At 42.3% G+C, this 17,769-nt stretch overlaps 1 protein-coding gene across 1 annotated transcript; it reads left to right on the top strand.

Annotated features, from left to right (window-relative positions):
* The first annotated feature begins 1,036 nt into the window (after window positions 1–1,036).
* efhd2 (EF-hand domain family, member D2) lies at window positions 1,037–10,958 on the top strand. The gene is made up of 5 exons (XM_086278063.1): window positions 1,037–1,192; window positions 1,291–1,592; window positions 6,411–6,558; window positions 6,669–6,803; window positions 8,193–10,958. The coding sequence occupies exons 2-5, from the start codon at window positions 1,306–1,308 to the stop codon at window positions 8,322–8,324; spliced, it is 702 nt and encodes a 233-aa protein (XP_086134189.1). The 5' UTR covers window positions 1,037–1,192; window positions 1,291–1,305; the 3' UTR covers window positions 8,325–10,958.
* Window positions 10,959–17,769: the final 6,811 nt, after the last annotated feature.

The following is a 17,769-nucleotide window of genomic DNA, read 5'->3' as shown; positions in this document are numbered from 1 at the left end:
TGTATTATTGGCTGAGTGTCTGCCTTGATAAAACCTGTTTGATCAGCATGTATTTATGAATGGAGTGAGTTTTTCTAATCTTCTTGCAAGGGCTTTGCAAAGTATTTTAATGTCTACATTTATGAGTGAGATTGGACTATCTTTCTAATCATGCCTCCCTTATTTTTAGTATCTGGTAAGAGAGTAGGTGGCAGAGCAGCTTATGACGAGGCTAAAAAGCAGTGTCAGAAGCTGGTCTGTGGAAGAGGAGAGTGGGAGTGTGACAGCGCAAGCAGGACATGCTGTGCGAAGGAGAAACAAAGTGTGCAAAGCATACACATGGGTAGTGAATGTCATTTCACAGGCTTGTGCCGTGGAAAAGCTTGTGTAAATAAATGAGCAAATTTGAACATATTGACTGTGTCTAGGTGTGTCTTACAATTCTTATTATTGTTTATTTGTTTGTGTGCAGTGGGCAGTTTTGCTTTTAAGCTCACACTGCACACCAGGCCGAGATATGCCAAGTTCTTTTTGTAAATCAACTCGTTGGTGCAAAAATACCGTTTAACGCCTGTCAAACTGAAATACCAGAGATAACACCATTCAGCTAAAGAAAGTGGAACAACTATGTGTTGTTTGTCGTCAGTACCATAGTTACAAGTTCCAAAATTGGTTCTCTGCTAAGTTGTTTATATGTGTAAACACAACACTGCTTTATTGCTTGAGTTACGTTTAAAATAATCATAAGTCATTTTTTCCCATTGGTTAAAAGGACTATGGGACTTTTCCCGGTGTGGTACATTGTCGGATGTTATGTTATTAAAACTAATAAATAAAACATAGATAAGAAGGATAACTAGGAGTGCAGAAAGGTGAAGACACGCAGGAGTGGAGCAACATGGTGAGATAATGAAATACAGCCAGGTGTGTTTTAATGTTCTTTTCTTTTACTTTTTTTTTTTTAAAGAAAAGAACACAGGGGCTGCCTGTGTTTTTGTAAAATTCAGGACACTATTCGAGGCTTAAAAGGCTTTAGTGGCTTCTGAGCACGACAGTCTGAAAACACGCCCGTCCTACAACTACGCCAACTGCCACTTTAAAAGGTGTGGTGATAAACGTGACAGCGTACTGAACAGTTATCTGGCGTCCTGTACATTCTGGAGTGGAGATATTTATGTTAACTTTGCATTATTTGACAGAAAAATAAAGAAAGGTGAGTGTTTTTGTGATTTTGACATACATTCTGTATTGTTTCTGTATTCTCTGGCTGTAAAACGTTTATCAGACATGTGTCCGTCTCTTGATTATTAGTTTCCTGGTTTGAAAATGGCCACAGATGAGCTCTCGTCCAAACTCAGCCGTCGGCTGCAGATAGAAGAAGGATCCGAGGATCCTGTCGCCGTGGATGCTCCCGGACAGCACACTGGTTCGGAAGAGAAAGCGAATACGGCCAACGCAAACTCGGAGCTGGGCGCTAAACTGTTGCGGCGAGAAGAGCTGAACGAGGGGATTGGTGAACACTCCCTACCCAGCATGAAGGTCTTCAACCCCTACACTGAGTTTAAGGAGTTCTCTCGAAAGCAGATCAAAGATATGGAAACTTTGTTCAAAACGTGAGTGTTTCACAATATCCCCCTGTTAAATTGAGCTATAATTTGGAAATGCCTATAGACAGCGCTGCCTCCATTTTAATGTCATTTTACTGGGCACTGGTTTTCAAGGAAGTAGCATTGAGATTACGCACTGAGATTAAGGAAGTTGACTTGACAGTTTGCTGGTGTAGCTCAAATCGTAATTAAACAGGAAATAACTTGCCTTATCCATCTACTACAAATGACAGAATAAACAACTGTGTCTGTCTTCCTCCCTATGGATATAAATATGGATATAGATATATGCGCGCTGTTTCTTTGGCTGTCTGCATTATCCTTCATATGTGATTTCCAGGGTGAACAGTAATGCCTACACTCACACATTTGCAAAAGAACAATTAAAAAAATGTCACATCATCACTGTAAAGAAGAAACATGGAGGCAACTCAAGTCAGGTTAAGAAGTTCATTTTTAGTTGTTGTTGTCTGACATAGTGCTGACTGATAATTAGTTGTTATTTACAGTTAATGGTAATGTTGTTTTACAGAAGACTATAAATGGCTAAACCACAAACACAGCTTTGCATGAGTCTTGTTAATAACCTGTTACATGCAGGTCTGACCGTTATGAGGTGTATTAGGAGACCAGTCCTCATTTTATGAGTCTTTGCAAATAAGAGATTTACCTAAAATAAAAAGGAAGTTCTGCCTATGGAAGACCTCAGGAGCCCATGGCAGTCTCATGTGTGCTGGCCTGAACCCTCTTCCAGATGTTGCAAACATTTAATTTCAGTAAACTCAACTACTCTTTCTTCATGAAATGTACTTTGCAGCAGCCTCCTCTGAAATGTTAATCCTTGATGATTTTGATTGAGTTGCCCTGTTTTGGAAATGTAGTGTAGAACTGTCCGTCTTCTCTTAGATGTAATTAAACTAAATGCCATTTGCCTGCTGCAAATGCCAGAAATCACATTTAAAATTCTCAGCAGGAAGAATCTTGACATGGTCATTCCAACACCACATTCAAAGATTGTTTCAAGCTCATAACATTTATCAAGTTTTGTTTTTTGCTACTTTGTTTTAAAAGAACAAAGAAAACATAGTTTAAGAATTTTGTAGTACAGTAAAAATCAGATCGGGGTAGAAATGTTTGCATGTTCACAAGTCATGGCTGCTTCTTTGCAATGTCCAACCCAGATTCTTCAAGTTTCTATCTTGTCTCGGCCTGTCTAGGCCACTTAAGTGCTTTTTGCTTACGGCATAAACTCTTTACTGTTCCTGAGACATCAGGGCTTTACAGTTTGTTCTTGTAAATTTGTCTTGGGAGTTAAAAACATTTTTGTTTAAAGAGTGGTGCTCTCCTTAACTGGATGCAGTTACAATGAAGGTTAAAAATGACATGAAATGACCGGACGTACTGACGTAGAAACACGATGGGGGTGCTGTTCCGCTTTTTTGTGAGATGGTCACGTAATCAAATCACGTAATTTTGCAGAATGTCCAAACATTTTCATGCCATCAACATAAGGAAAATACATTCTCCTGAAACAAAATCACATTTGTATGTTGCAGGAAGAAAACTTGCACCCACTATACAAGTTGATAGAGGCTGGCGTGTACACGCAAGCGTTCTACTCTGACATTAACTGCAATTTAACAGTTAGTTTAAGATTTAACAGTTTAATTACATTTAACAGTGTATTTACCCTCTTAACACACTAAGGAACAACTACATGTTTGCAGGATTCTCTAAATTGATTAAAAAACTGAGAAGACGTTTCCCCATTCATGAGTATTTCTAGCTGTGAGAACTAATGGATTAGTTCTTATCAGTTCAAACATTCCAGTTTGAACTGATAAGCTGCTGTGTAAATGTGTTTAGTTTAAACCGTGTGTGCCACTTCCCCCTACTGCACATTTGTTACAGTTATCATCAACGGTGTTCCTTTTTGGAGACGGAGAAAGTTAAATTCTTTTGCAACTCAGGGTGAAGAAACATAATTCCATAGAAAACCTTTGTTTTAACAACATGTTTCATCTTGTTGCTTTTATGAGATCATTGTACAACAAATTAACAATGTAATTTTAACTTATTTAGGGGATATTTAGTAAGGTGCAGAGTAGGGCTGCAACTAAGGATTGTTTGGCAGTCAACTAATCTGTCAGGTTTTTTTTTTTTTTATTATTATTTTTAAACAAAGTCAATTAGTCACCAACTATTTCTGACACTCCTTCAGTTTCTGCTCCCTGTGGGCATACCTCCTATTCCAGGCTCCAGTGCATGTTTAACTTGCCCCCTAACTGTGCTCCCCTATGAATATCACCATGTCTCTTCTTACAGCAAATTAAAACACATTAGGGGTTCAGAACCACAGAACAAAGATCCATGAGTACATCAGAAAGATGGCTATAACTGATTATGTGCTTAGTGAATACTTTAGGCAGCTGAAACTGAGAAAGAAGAGGAGCAAGAACAGGAACCATCATAGGAGGACAAGCCCCTGCACGGCATGCAGCATCAGCAGATAGAAGAAGTGGCTGATATTGAGAAATCCTACCAATGGCTGGAATGAAAGATAGGAACAAGCCCTAAGCACAAGATTGATAGAGGCTGGGCTCTAGCACACCAGGCAAGAAACCAGGTGCAGGCTGTGTAACGATGTCCCTAGCAATGCCATAACCAAGTGGCTGGCACAGTATACAGCAGGGGTGGGCAACTCCAGGCCTCAAGGGCCGGTGTCCTGCAGGTTTTAGATGTGTCCTTGATCCAATACAGCTGATTGAAATGGCTAAATGATCTCCTCAACATGTCCTAAAGTTCTCCAGAGGCCTGGTAACGAACTAATCATGTGATTGAGGGGTGTTGACCCAGGGTGAGATCTAAAACCTGCAGGACACCGGCTCTCGAGGCCTCGAGTTGGACACCCCTGGTATACAGGAAGGTTAGGTATGGCCTGCAAGTCTCACCAGTCTGTCGCAGGGCTAACACGTAGACAGAGACAAACATTCCCGCTCACTCCTGCATTCACACCTATGGGCAATTTAGAGTTTCCAATTAACCTATCCCCTACTAAGTGCATGTCTTTGGACTGTGGGAGAACCCATGCAAACACAGGTAGAACATGCAAACTCCACACAAAAAGACCCCGGCCTGATGGTGGAATTGAACTCAGGACCTGCTGTGAGGCAACAGTGCTAACCACCGTGCCACCCTGCTGCCCCTGTCTTCTTCCCCTCACCCCTAATTGGTTGCGCCAAATGGCCCCGCCCCTCCCTGAGCCTGGTTGTTCTGGAGGTTTCTTCCTGTTAAAAAGGAGTTTTTCCTTCCCACCATCACCAAACCACTTGCTCATTGGGTGATGGATTAGCAATATGTCCAGCCTTCTCTGCATTTCACCAAATGTCGCCTCATTCCCTGCTGCTGCCCCTTGGACCTGACTCCAGATAAGCCCCTCATTTAAGTCACGGTGCGACAAAGTCATTACTGAAAAATGTGATAAATAGTTTTAAATACCTTTGGTTATTAGTTTGTTCATATGCTCTATTAGACGGTTCTCAAGTGCACCTTAATATCTGAGTGCCTCCTAGTTTTAGACGACTAAAACTTTTTTCTTTGTTTAGTTGACAAAGTGATTGATCACTAGGAACATCCCTAGCTTATCCACCACTCTGCATTTAATAATTATTTATTATTAATCTCTGGTTGTCTTCTTTTACCCTCAACCGGCTATGCCAGATGGCTGCCCCTCTTTGCTGGTAATCATAGAGGTCAGATTTTTTTTTTTTTTTTTCTTTGCACATATCTCAGGAGGGATTTTGTCCCACTCGTCTTTGCAGATCCTCTGCAAAGACATCAATGTTTCATGGCTGATGTTTGGCAACTCTAACCTTCAGCTCCCTCCACAGATTTTCTGTGGGATTGGAGACTGACTAGGCCACTCCGAGACCTTAATATTGACCTTAACATTCTTCTTGAGCCAATCCTTTGTTGCCTTGGTCGTGTGTTTTGGATCATTGTTATGCTGGAATAACCGCCCACGACCCATTATCATTACCCTGGCTAAAGGAAGGTGGTTCTCACCCCATCCATCCTCCCTTTGATGTGATGCAGTTGTTCTGTCCCCTTGGCAGAAAAACACCCCCAAAACACGTTTCTACCTCCATGTTTGATGGAGTTCCTTCCGAGTAGTTCTGAGCTGGTTCCTCACAGTTCTTATTATCATAAACTCCACGAGGTGAGATCTTGTGTGGAGCTCCAGACCGAGGGAGACTGGCAGTTATTATATGATTCTTCCATATGCGAATAATCGCACCAATTGTTGTCACCTTCTCACCCAACTGCTTGGCGATGGTCTTGTAGCCCATTCCAGCCTTGTGTAGGTCAACAATCTTGTCCCTGACATCCATGGAAAACTCTGGTCTTGGCCATGGTGCAGAGTTTGGAATCTGGATCGATTGATTGCTTCTATGGACAGCTGTCTTTTATACAGGTAACGAGCTGAAAAGGCTCCAAATGTCAGCTTGTTACCTGTATAAAATACACCTGGGAGCCAGAAAACTTGCAGATTGATGGGGGATCAAATACTTATTTCATTCATGAAAATTCAAATCAATTTATGACTTTTTTGCAATGCATTTTTCTGGATTTTTTTCTGTTCAAATAAACCTACCACTGAAATTGTAGACTGGTTAGTGGACAAACTTACAAAATCAGCAGGGGTTCAAATAATTTCCTCCCTGACTGTGATGCACTGCGTATTCTGTCATCTTTCTGTCAGAACCAGCATGAACTCTTTCAGCAAATGTAGCAACAGTTGTTCTTCTGTTTAATTCTGTCAAGGTATGATGCTGGTAAGGACAACTACATTGACCTAATGGAGCTGAAGCTGATGATGGAGAAGCTTGGAGCTCCGCAGACGCACATCGGCTTGAAGAATATGATCAAAGAGGTGGATGAAGACCTCGACAACAAGCTCAGCTTCAGAGAGGTGAAGCAAGAGAGTTGTTTTTTTTTAGTTTTTTTTTTTAAATTAAATTAAAAGTCAGAATCGAAGTTCCTGTTCTATCAGTATCTGTTTGTTGTTCTTGTCTTCCACAGTTCCTACTGATTTTCAGGAAGGCAGCAGCAGGAGAGCTGGCAGAGGACAGCGGCCTCTGTGCCCTTGCTCGCCTCTCTGAAATTGACGTCTCTACAGAGGGGGTCAAAGGAGCCAAGACCTTTTTTGAAGCTAAAGTAAGTTGAAATGGAATAGAGTAGGATTTATTCTATAGAATTTTCCTAGTCTTTCTGATCATTGCATGTCACCTCGTCATTGCACTTAACTTTCATCAACGTCTTTTGTCAATTTAGTTTATCACCAATTAACCTAGTATGTATTTCTTTAAACTATGGGAAGAATCCAGAGTACCTGGAGCAAACTCAGAGAGAAACTGTGCAAACTCTACACAGAAATTTGAACCAGATGATTCCCAACTTTCTAGTGAAAAACACATCATTTCATTAGTGGCACAGAGAAACAGGGATGCATTGCACCTCCTAAAAACATACAAATAATTGAAATCAAGACTAATTATTTGGCGAGAGCGTTATTTGTGGGCAATCTTGTTTCCACATTGAACACAAGAGACCCTTGGAAAATATTTAAAGTATTATTATATCCATGGTCCTCAGCTGAATAGGGTGGAGTGCCCACTCTGGGGCAGGAACTCATCCCTGACCAAGTGGAGGAGTTTAAGTATCTCCGAGTCTTGTTCACCGATTGAGGATCGGTTCTTGTGGTGAAGAGAGAGCTGAGTAAAAGCGAAGCTCTGGATTTACCAGTCGATCTATGCCCCTCACCTATGGTGACAAGCTTTGGGTAGTGACTGAGAGGATGAGATTGCAGATATGAGCTTTCTCCAAAGGGTGGCTGGCCTCTGCCTTATTATCCATCCTGGACATGTTTTGTCATCTGAATTCAGGAAGTTGGTCTCAGGCCGTTACCTCGTACCTCAGGTCGCTTAAAGCTGACAGACCTCGTGTAGATTAATCTTCCTGTAGTTGGTCATTTTAAGACATTTCTCCTTGTTTTATTTTTTTTTATCTTACTTTTAATGTGTTTATTTTTTGACCTTGTTGTTGATCTCTGCCTTAACATGCAACGTTGTGATTAGTGGCTGTGTGAGTTTGACTGTGTGAGTTCTACACACCAATATGAAAAACTGATCCTCTGCTACTGATTGGACTGTGCTTTGTAATAAATGGTAAATGGCCTGTATTTATATAGCGCTTTACTAGTCCCTGAGGACCCCAAAGCGCTTTACATATCCAGTCATCCACCCATTCACACACTGGTGTGTGGTAATAAGTGTTGGCAGTAATCCGAGATGTGCTGCAAAAGCATTTCAAGCAAGGAAGTAGAATATTTTCCAGTGGTTGAGTCTATCACCTCATCTTGACATGACTCAGCATTTATGTCACATGTGTATGCGTTTCACTCACTGATTAAAAACTAAAGGTACAAATTAATAGTAGATTGATGAAAACCCTGAAAGCTGTTGTTTAGAGGTCAGAGGATTCTCTTCTTTATTTTGTGATTCTCCCTTCTTTACTAAGGCAGCTTTGTGTTTTTCTGTTGAACAGGTCAAGGCCATCAATGAATCCAACCGATTTGAGTCAGAGATCCGCCAGGAACAAGAGGTCAAGAAAAAGCAAGCTGAGGAGCAGAAACAAAGACGAGCCGCATTCAAAGAACTGCAGTCAGCTTTCAAATAACTCCTTCAAGACCTTTAAATCACTAATGCTGTCAGTTTTCAAATTGGTAGATTGAAGACTCTTAGTCTTAATAATAATAATAGAAATCCTACAATATGAAATATCAGTATTGCCCTCTTAAAATCAGTCTCTTAAGCCTCTTAAACATCAAAATTTCAAGTTACTAAACACAGTTCTAACATTTGTCATAATTTCCACACTCAGTACTGCACAGTCTTAGAAGAGAGACACTCAATGTAATGCTCTACATTTTTTTTTTTTTTTACTGCACAAAGAGTCGTATGGTCCAATACCAGGGTTGTAACTTGGTCTTGAGAAGCCTCGGGACAGCTGTAGTGGTCATCATTCCTTAGTGTCATGCTTCGTGTACTACAGAGATTTAAAATGAAGTTATTTTAGAAATTAGGTAATATTTTTGTAGCACTATTTTTTTTTTTTTTCATTCAATCAGCCTTCTTTGTTTTATTCACCAACTTTGCTGCTAACCGCTGTGAATGATGTGACCTTACTGTATTCTGCTTTGATTTAACCACATGTGCCATCAGACTATCAAAATGATTTATCCTGAAGTGTAAATGAAAGGCATAAGAACAAAAACCAGGTTCATGATAAAGTGTGTATCATATAAATATCTTTCCTGGTTCATACTGCGACTCACCAAGTCGTAGTGAAACTTAAAAATGTGACGCAACCAAAAACTGATAAAAATTGTGCCTTAATGCTAAAACATGTTTCAAAGGTGCAGCTTCTGCTTTGAACGTCTGGTTCTAAGTTGTGTCACCCTTGTACAGTTTCACTGCTTCTTGGCAAGTAGTTTGCTTTTAGTAGACAGCTCTGTTTCTTCCAAGGTAACGATGTAAGACTGTAGAGACCTGTTAGTGACCAATCACAAGGAAGGTTTCAGTGCATCACCTTATCCACAGGTGATTGGTCAGAGCTCTGTAAATGTCATCATCAGATGGGGGCCAAGCAGACATCTGGGCACTTGCCAGATTTTTTTTGTGACCACACAGACTCGTCTGTGGAGAATTTAATGCACTAACATGCGCTCCAGGCAGCAGACTGTATAACAAGAATAAGTAATCAGTCATCGTCTCCGTCAGAGTCTAAAGCCTGTTGTGGAGACGGACAGCTGCAGACATCATGGCTGAGCTGTCTGGTTATACTTCTTTGAAGTCCACACTCGCCATATGATTCGCAAAGGATATGTTACTTGGAACCAAGTGGAGCCCAGTAAACTTATAATAATCAAGCCTTATACAAGGCTTTGTGACAAATCTAACTACTGCCAGCGACCACCCCAGACTGGTTGGGGAATACTGCGATCGCTGGTTTCTGGGTTGTCGAGCAGTCTCTAGGCCTGTGTGTTTGTGTTCTTAATTTTTATTTTATTTTTATAATTCTTGCGTTGCTAAATTAGTTGATTGCATTTTTTCTTTTCTTTTTTTTCTGTTAAACTTCCAATATGTGAAGTAAAGTTAAACTTGGTGCTACAGCCTAAGTTCACCTACTCAAATTACTCTTTAAATTGTTTTCTCAAATGAATTAGCATTCATTTATTCATACACATCCCTGGTATATTTTGATTAAAAAGACTTAATTTATCGTGTGACATTTGTTCACATGAATCATTTATGGTCTGAGGTGCGTATTCATGATGTTAGTATGGGTTTCTGCTCACATTTCCAAATTACTGTCCTACATGGCTTATAATGTGAACTGTGATTGCAAGATGTATGTAATTCTGATACAATGCCCTTTCTTCGTAAAGTATTTTTGGGGCGTCTAGTTAAGTGATTTGTTCATATACTTTTCTTATTCTTCATACGGGACTATTGAAACAGATTGGTTCTTAAATATTTTTTTCAATTGGAATGACATGTTTAACAGCTGGATTACTGTTGTGCTTTTGCAGCTCTTTTAGTGTAGTACAAGCATTAATACTTTTAAAGAGGCTGTTTTATACTGTATGAGGCACATTGTTGAAAAATAATCTAATGGAGCTACGCTGTGTTTCGTCCAACCTGCCATCCAGCTGGGAGAAAAAAAACCACCAAATCACTTCCCACAGGTGCTCTATGTGGTGCCTTTACCCAGCTGGAAGCAGCCATCATTTGGTATTAGGGGGCACAAAGTGAAAATTACCCAACAACCTAAACTGCTGAAAAAACCCAGCTTGGATACTTGCATGCACATTTTAAAAGAATAAGGTTTTGAAATCTCCAGTATGAGCAATTTTACCCTGTACTTTGGAAAATGTTTGTTTTTCAGCATCAGGAAGGACATGATAGACACACAGTTAATAAACTGAAATTAATGCTTTAGTTTATAAACGTGTTGAAATGACTCACCAGAGCCAAATACTACAGAGCAGGATTTTGGCTTATCCAGGCAACTTTGGACAAACCTTACGGGTTAACCACGTAAGGAAGATGGTTTACTTCTTACCAGGTAAACTGCCATGATAACGTCAGATTAAAGATGAACAGATAAGGAAATCATTGTTAAATGACCAATCAGTTGAAGTTAGTTCTTCCCAAATGTGCCAGCATCACTGCTTTTTCCTCCTCTATTTGTCTTATTAGTTTACTACACTCACCCCAATACCAATAAAATGTCATTTTAAGTCAACAATGTGTTCTTATATTTATCTAAATTTGAGAATTTGTCATATTAGCTGACTGCTGGGACAAATTTGTCTCAATTAGATTATGATTATACCCGTCTGAGTATTTCCTGTTCCCAGTAGGTGGCGCTCTCAGTATTGCATACAAACTGCATATCAGTCTGTTCAGGGCTGGACTCTCACCATGCCTGTGAAGTTTGGTGGAGATTGGACAAATGTGTCTTGGAGTTACAGCAGCTTTGTGCTTTAAGCTTAAAAAATTCATGTAACCTGTCACAGACCTCCAACTTGACGAAGGCTCTCATGTTATATGGTCATTTTCACTGAGTATTTCAAAATAAATCCACAGCTCCTCCTAGACAATTTCAAAACCGAAGCCCCTGCTTGATCTGTGAGTCTGAATTTTGGCACCCACATGTAAGCTATCAAGATGTACAAAAAAGTTTCTTGGAGCCATGTGCAACAGGAATTTGTTAACATTTTGTGCCATTTTCATGTGTGCGAGGGCCCACCCATCGCTGCTTGCAGCTTTTATTGTTATTATTATCATTTCTGCAAATGAATTGGCTTTTTGAGGGCCTAAACATGTTCAAAAACTCGTGAAATTTTGCACACGTGTCAGGTCTGGTGAAAATTTGGTTTCAGACATGCGGTTGGGCAAAAATGCTCAGTATAACCTCTAACAAACATGAAAGATATTGAGCCCCTGGGCTGGGTATGACGTAGTGAGATCATTGACAAGGCTGGCTACGGATACCAACTACGGAACGGAGCAGTTGTCAGTCACCTTCTCTACATGGATGACATCAAGAGTGAACGAGACATTGATTCACTGATCCACACCACCACCACGGTCCAGGATGAGACAACAAACATCCACGATTACATCACGAAGATGGCCCCAACTGACCACGTGCTCAGTGAATACCTCAGGCAGCAGAAACCCAAGAAAGAGGAGGAACCATCATGGAAGGACAGGCCCCTGCACGGTATGTACCACCAGCAGATAGAGGAAGTGGCTGACATCCAGAAATCCTACCAGTGGCTGAACAAAGCTGGACTGAAATACAGCACAGAGGCACTAATCATGGCAGCACAGGAACAAGCTCTGAGTACAAGATCCATAGAGGCTGGGGTCTATCACACCAGGCAAGACCCCAGGTGCAGGCTGTGTAAAGATGCCCCAGAGACAATCCAGCACATAACAGCAGGGTGCAAGATGCTAGCAGGCAAGGCATACATGGAACGCCATAACCAAGTGGCCGGCATAGTGTACAGGAACATCTGTGCCGAGTATAACCTGGAAGTCCCGAGGTCAAAATGGGAGATGCCCCCAAGGGTGATGGAGAATGACCGAGCTAAGATCCTGTGGGACTTCCAGATACAAACGGACAAAATGGTGGTGGCTAACCAACCGGACATAGTGGTGGACAAGCAGAAGAACGTGGCTGTAGTGATAGATGTAGCGGTTCCCAATGACAGCAACATCAGGAAGAAGGAACACGAGAAGCTGGAGAAATACAAAGGTAAAGTAAAGACTTAGCTAGCTGACCAGCATATACTGAAAATAGGATTTATGTAATGCTGAGCAGGTCATTTCTCTGAGTGTACTTCAAAACCAGCTCACCATAAAAAATCGGTTTCCTGCAGTTCAGAATTGTTGCCCACAGTTTTGTTTTGTTTTGCTTTTTCAAAAATAACCTCTGACAAGAGGTCTGCTCTGTTTCACTTCAGCATCAGGTAATGTTCAGATGTTGATTCATGGTTTTCTTCAGTTTTTGATCTCCTGCAGAATATTTTTAGGTTATCTGCTATAAAAAGCCAGGCCAGGAAAATCCTTCATGTTTTTCTGAGTTTTATCCTCAGTTACTTTGACACAAAGGCATCTGCTGTGACGCTCACACCTCTGATGAAGTCTCACAGTGTCAGCCTTGTTTTTATACATAGATATACAAATATGGATATGTACTGTAAATGATCAGAATTATAATATTTTTGACTGTCTAAGTAAAATTGAATTGACTTGAATCAGGACCCTGTGAATCAGAATCATAGATAGATAGATAGATAGATAGATAGATAGAACTTTATTAATCCCTCGGGTGGGTTCCTCTGGGAAATTCGATTTCCAAAAAAGCACAGCACCGACAGAAGTTACATAGTTACAGAATATTATATACACACACACACACACACACACACACACACACACACACACACACACACACATACAGAATATTATATACACACACACACACACACACACACACACACACACACACACACACACACATATAAATACAGAGACAATATAAATAAAATATACGAAGGGGATAAATAGAATAAATAGGAATAAAAAATAAAAATACAAGTGAATTGCACATTTCAAGTATTGAGTCTATTGCACCGTTGACTATTTACAAAAGTATTGCACAAAAGGTATTGCACAGTGAGGTGAAGAGGCACTACAGCTTAGTTGTCCCCTCCTTTGTCCTCCTGTTTCCCCTCCCTCTCCCCTCCAGAGAGGAGTTAAACAGTCTGATGGCGTGTGGGACAAAGGAGTTTTTAAGTCTGTTAGTTCTTGTCTTGGGGAGAAGCAACCTGTCACTGAACAGACTCTTCTGATTGTTTATGGCCGTGTGCAGAGGATGCCCAGCATTGTCCATAATGTCCATCAGTTTCTTTAATGTCCTTTTCTCTGCCACTGTCACCAGAGTGTCCAGCTTCATGCCGACCACAGAGCTAGCCCTCCTGATCAGTTTCTCTAGCCTGGATGAGTCCTTCTTTGCTGTGCTGCTCCCCCAGCACACCACAGCATAGAAAAGTACTCCAGCAACCACTGACTGGTAAAACATCCTCAGGAGCTTCCTGCAGATGTTAAAAGACCTCAGCCTCCTGAGGAAGTACAGTCGGCTTTGGGCTTTTTTATACAGGTGCTCTGTGTTGCATGACCAGTCCAGTTTATTGTCCACCCACAGCCCGAGGTACTTGTACTTGTTGACCACCTCCACCTCCTCCCCCTCTATCTGAACCGGCAGTGGACCTGCTCTGGACCTCCCGAAGTCCACAACCAGTTCCTTAGTCTTTGAGGTGTTGAGTTGCAGGTGGTTTGTGTGACTCCATGCGACAAAGTTCCTCACCAGACTTCTGTACTCCTCTTCCTGATCATCCCAGATACACCCCATGATGGCTGTGTCGTCTGCAAACTTCTGAATGTGGCATAATTCAGAGTTGTAGCCGAAGTCAGAGGTGTACAGGGTGAAGAGAAGAGGGGACAGCACAGTTCCCTGTGGTGCTCCTGTGCTGTTGACCACTGTGTCAGACGTGATGTCCTTCAGCCTGACGTACTGTGGTCTGTCGGTGAGGTAGTCGGAGATCCAAGCCACCAGGCAGGGGTCCACCTCCATCCTGTTCAGTTTTTCCTGAAGCATACAGGGCCGTATGGTATTAAAGGCACTGGAAAAGTCAAGAAACAGGATCCTGACCGTGCCTTTTCCCCCATCCAGGTGTGAGTGGGCTCTGTGTAGGAGGTACAGGATGGCATCCTCCACTCCGACACCCGCCTTGTATGCAAACTGTAGTGGGTCCTGGGCATGTTGTACCTGTGGTCGGAGGAGGTTGAGGAAGAGCCGCTCTAGAGTCTAGAGCCGCTCTAGAGTCTCAATCATATCAGTTAGTGAATACCCATCCCTTATATACATGAACACATTTACATGACTACAAACTTATTTAATGGAAAATTAAAATGCTCAAATTTGAAAGATTGTGAGTTATTTGGTTGATGTATTAGCTGTTTAGTCAATAAAAATTTCGTTTTTTTGAGTTGAGGAGAATAAAATAATGCCTAACATTAATTGTACCAATGTTGTTGTGTACTTGGCACAGATTAAATTAAGACGTTTTAGTTTAAGAAGTTTTGAGCAAATGATATATTAGGTAGCAATTATAGGAATGTATGGTTTAGGATATAAAAAAGTACATTTATTGATTTACAGTGAAAAAAAGTGCCTGAAATTGGTCTTGTACAACAGGATCACCTGTTGAGAAAGAAAAAAGTAAATACTAAATATTAAACATTATTGTGCAACATGCAAGATCGACAGCGCACAGTGTGCTTTGAGGTAGGAGCCAAAAAGGGTGTAGTTTGTGTGTGTGAGCACCCATGTGTACACCTGTGAGCATGAACGCACTTGTTTTTAAAAGGTTTCTTCATGTAATGATCTGCTAGAGGGTGTGGGGAGGCCACAGCCCCGTCCTCCAGGGCATGAAGCAGGTATGGAGGAGATCCAGGCTCCAGACATCCAGAGGCCCTCAGAACACAAGAGACCAAGGAAGACCAACAGAGGGGCAGCCGCGCCACCATCCCAGAAAGAGCTGAGGAGAGTCCCAGATGAGGGCTCACTCAGCAGCCACGGCGCAGAAGCCAGGGGGAGTTGCAGTGACGTGCTCGTGAGCTCCGCCGGCAGCCAGCTGTGCCTGAGTGACCGAGCCCCAGGCCGAGAGGCCGGGGGCACCCCACCTCCGAAGTGGCCCGAGCGAGCCCCAGGCTCCAGGCCCCGACAAGCGGCCGCCAAGGAGTGAGCCGGTGTGTACCTGGACGCCCATCCCTGGACACAAAGAACCACCAACACACCGATGTCTGAGGGCGTCCGCCACTGGCAGGGGAAGTGGTGGGTGGAGATAGGCCTCCAAACCTTGGAGGGCCTGAGATGTCCCCAGAGAGGTGGTGTCTGATACCCAACCTGACATATAGACACAGACAAACAGGCACACACAGATACAGACATCCATTCCCACCCTCTGCTCTCATATGCACTTACTCAACACTCACCCAACGTGGAGACAGACATAAAGAGACGCTGTACACACGATCACACTCCCCAAGCGTACTCTACAAACCGGGTCTAGGTACCCTTGCCCCTGGAGGGGAAAACTGCACCCAGACCCAGGTGGTGTTACCCTTTTTCCTGCGGTGGGGAGAAGCAGACCGCCCCGACTCCGCAGCAGCAGGGAGGCCCCACACTCCAGACCCCAGTCGGACGGCCAACTCCTCCACCTAGCCCCCCCCCCCCCGCTCCAACAGGCCGCAGAGAACGAGCGTGTGAGAAGACTCCAAGCCTCACTCTGCCCGCTCATATGTAGTGTTGATGCATGTGTGTTCTAAGGTGCCTTTAAAACCCAGGAGGGCATGGAGCTACCTGCCAGAGAGCAGCAGGGACGCGCATAGCCCCTCCTGCTAGCCCTCAATGTCTACGTGTATTTAAAATTGAGAGGTAGGCAACGACACCAGGGGTGAGGTTGTACACCCTGATGGTCTTTTGTATTCCGTGTAGCGTGCCCACCCCCAAGATCCTATATGTATGTGTAATGAGAGTGTGAGTAATGTGAATGTCTAAGTTGTGAGATAAAATTGAGGCACAGGCAGCCAGAAGGGGACAGACGGGGGGATGCCTCCCCTGCACCCTGGTGACACACCAGGCCCATCCGGACCGGGGCCCAGAACAGCAGCGCCGCCCGGCCCCACAGAGCCCGGGACAGCCCACCCGACCCCACCACTGAGAAAACTGCACCCACCCCGTCATCCACTCATCTTCCAGACTACACAAGACAATAGACGCCCAGACTAAGATCTTCCTCAGTCTGGGCGCCTCAGTCTATATATGCAAAATATCCATTAATAATACAGGAAATATGCTGTGAAAAAAAAAATGAATTTTCCATTTTAGAGTTGAAGGAACTGTTCCCTAAATAGAACAGAGAGTGTACTCTATATCTACAGGATTTTTTGTTTTACCATTTATGGAAAAGTCTGTTAACGTCTGGAAAAAAACAGAAAACGTCCTGGCAGAAAATTACCAGCACATTTTCTGTTTTTCCACGATGTAGTTACAGGTGATTTTGTGCTGAGAATCTGTACAGCTGGCTGTTTCCATTATCGCTCTCTGTGGAGGGGTGAATTTAACTGCTTCTGTTTCCCAAAGGCTCCCACCTTCGGCGTGGGCCAAAGGTAATTTTTTAAAAGTGATCTTGAGCAGTAGTTTTACAGGTTGTGTGTTTGTATCTTTAGTGTTTTATATTGGCTGCTTTTTCAGTCTATTTGAGTCCAAAGGATCAACCAATCTACACATAACAGTCAACTTAGCAAAGAACTCATTTGTACATGTAACTTCATATGTAGGCACTTTGTTACTAGCAGAAAGCTGCCTCAGAAAGTTGGCTGTGTTGAAGACTAAAGCTGCTCATACAAAATATTGACTTTCAAGGTCATTAGAATTGTGAAAAACTGTTTTTGTCTTGTATACCATATAATTTTAATATACACTATATACCTTACTATACCATGTTATTAAAATGTGCACCCATTTCCCTAGCAAAAGCAAATAAACAGGTGGTTCAAGACTTTTGCACAACAGTTTCCAAGACTAAACATGTTTTTAAAAATTCCATGCTAGCTTAATTATAACTATCTTAAACCTAACATTAAAGGGTGCTGGCTGCCGCCACTCTTGTTCTACTTGTCACACAAACTTGTTTTTGAGAGTTTGTGCATTAGATGACAGTTTGTGTCCATCAGAAAAAAAAATCAAAACATGTATATGAGCTCTGGTGGGTAACTTAAGTCCAAACAGCAGACCACCACAGCCGTGCAGTGCTAGCCGAGCCAGTGAGGACCACCACAGCTTAAATGAAGACACTTTTTTCCAACTGAATGTCTTCTGGCTGCACATCTCCTCTCTCACATGCAGCTCCATTCCCTGTTTTTCAGCCTCCATGTCTGTATCCTGTGTGATAAAAACATGAGTCACAAATGAATGAGCC

The sequence above is a fragment of the Aulonocara sp. 'chitande type north' Nkhata Bay genome, linkage group LG20 (genome assembly GCF_057382095.1).
Source record: "Aulonocara sp. 'chitande type north' Nkhata Bay isolate Kocher_YH1m ecotype deep benthic linkage group LG20, A_spYH_male_GT1.1, whole genome shotgun sequence".
Lineage (NCBI taxonomy): Eukaryota > Metazoa > Chordata > Actinopteri > Cichliformes > Cichlidae > Aulonocara > Aulonocara sp. 'chitande type north' Nkhata Bay.
Note: the sequence above shows the minus strand (reverse complement) of the source record. Positions and strands in the feature narration are given on the sequence as shown.

What these genes read in the sequence shown, in the direction of transcription:
- efhd2 (XM_086278063.1), top strand. Translation starts at nt 1,306, where the DNA reads ATGGCCACAGATGAGCTCTCGTCCAAACTCAGCCGTCGGCTGCAGATA. An exon ending in ACAAGCTCAGCTTCAGAGAG is followed by an intron (nt 6,559 to 6,668) that starts GTGAAGCAAGAG and finishes TGTCTTCCACAG; the next exon opens with TTCCTACTGATTTTCAGGAA. An exon ending in AGACCTTTTTTGAAGCTAAA is followed by an intron (nt 6,804 to 8,192) that starts GTAAGTTGAAAT and finishes TCTGTTGAACAG; the next exon opens with GTCAAGGCCATCAATGAATC.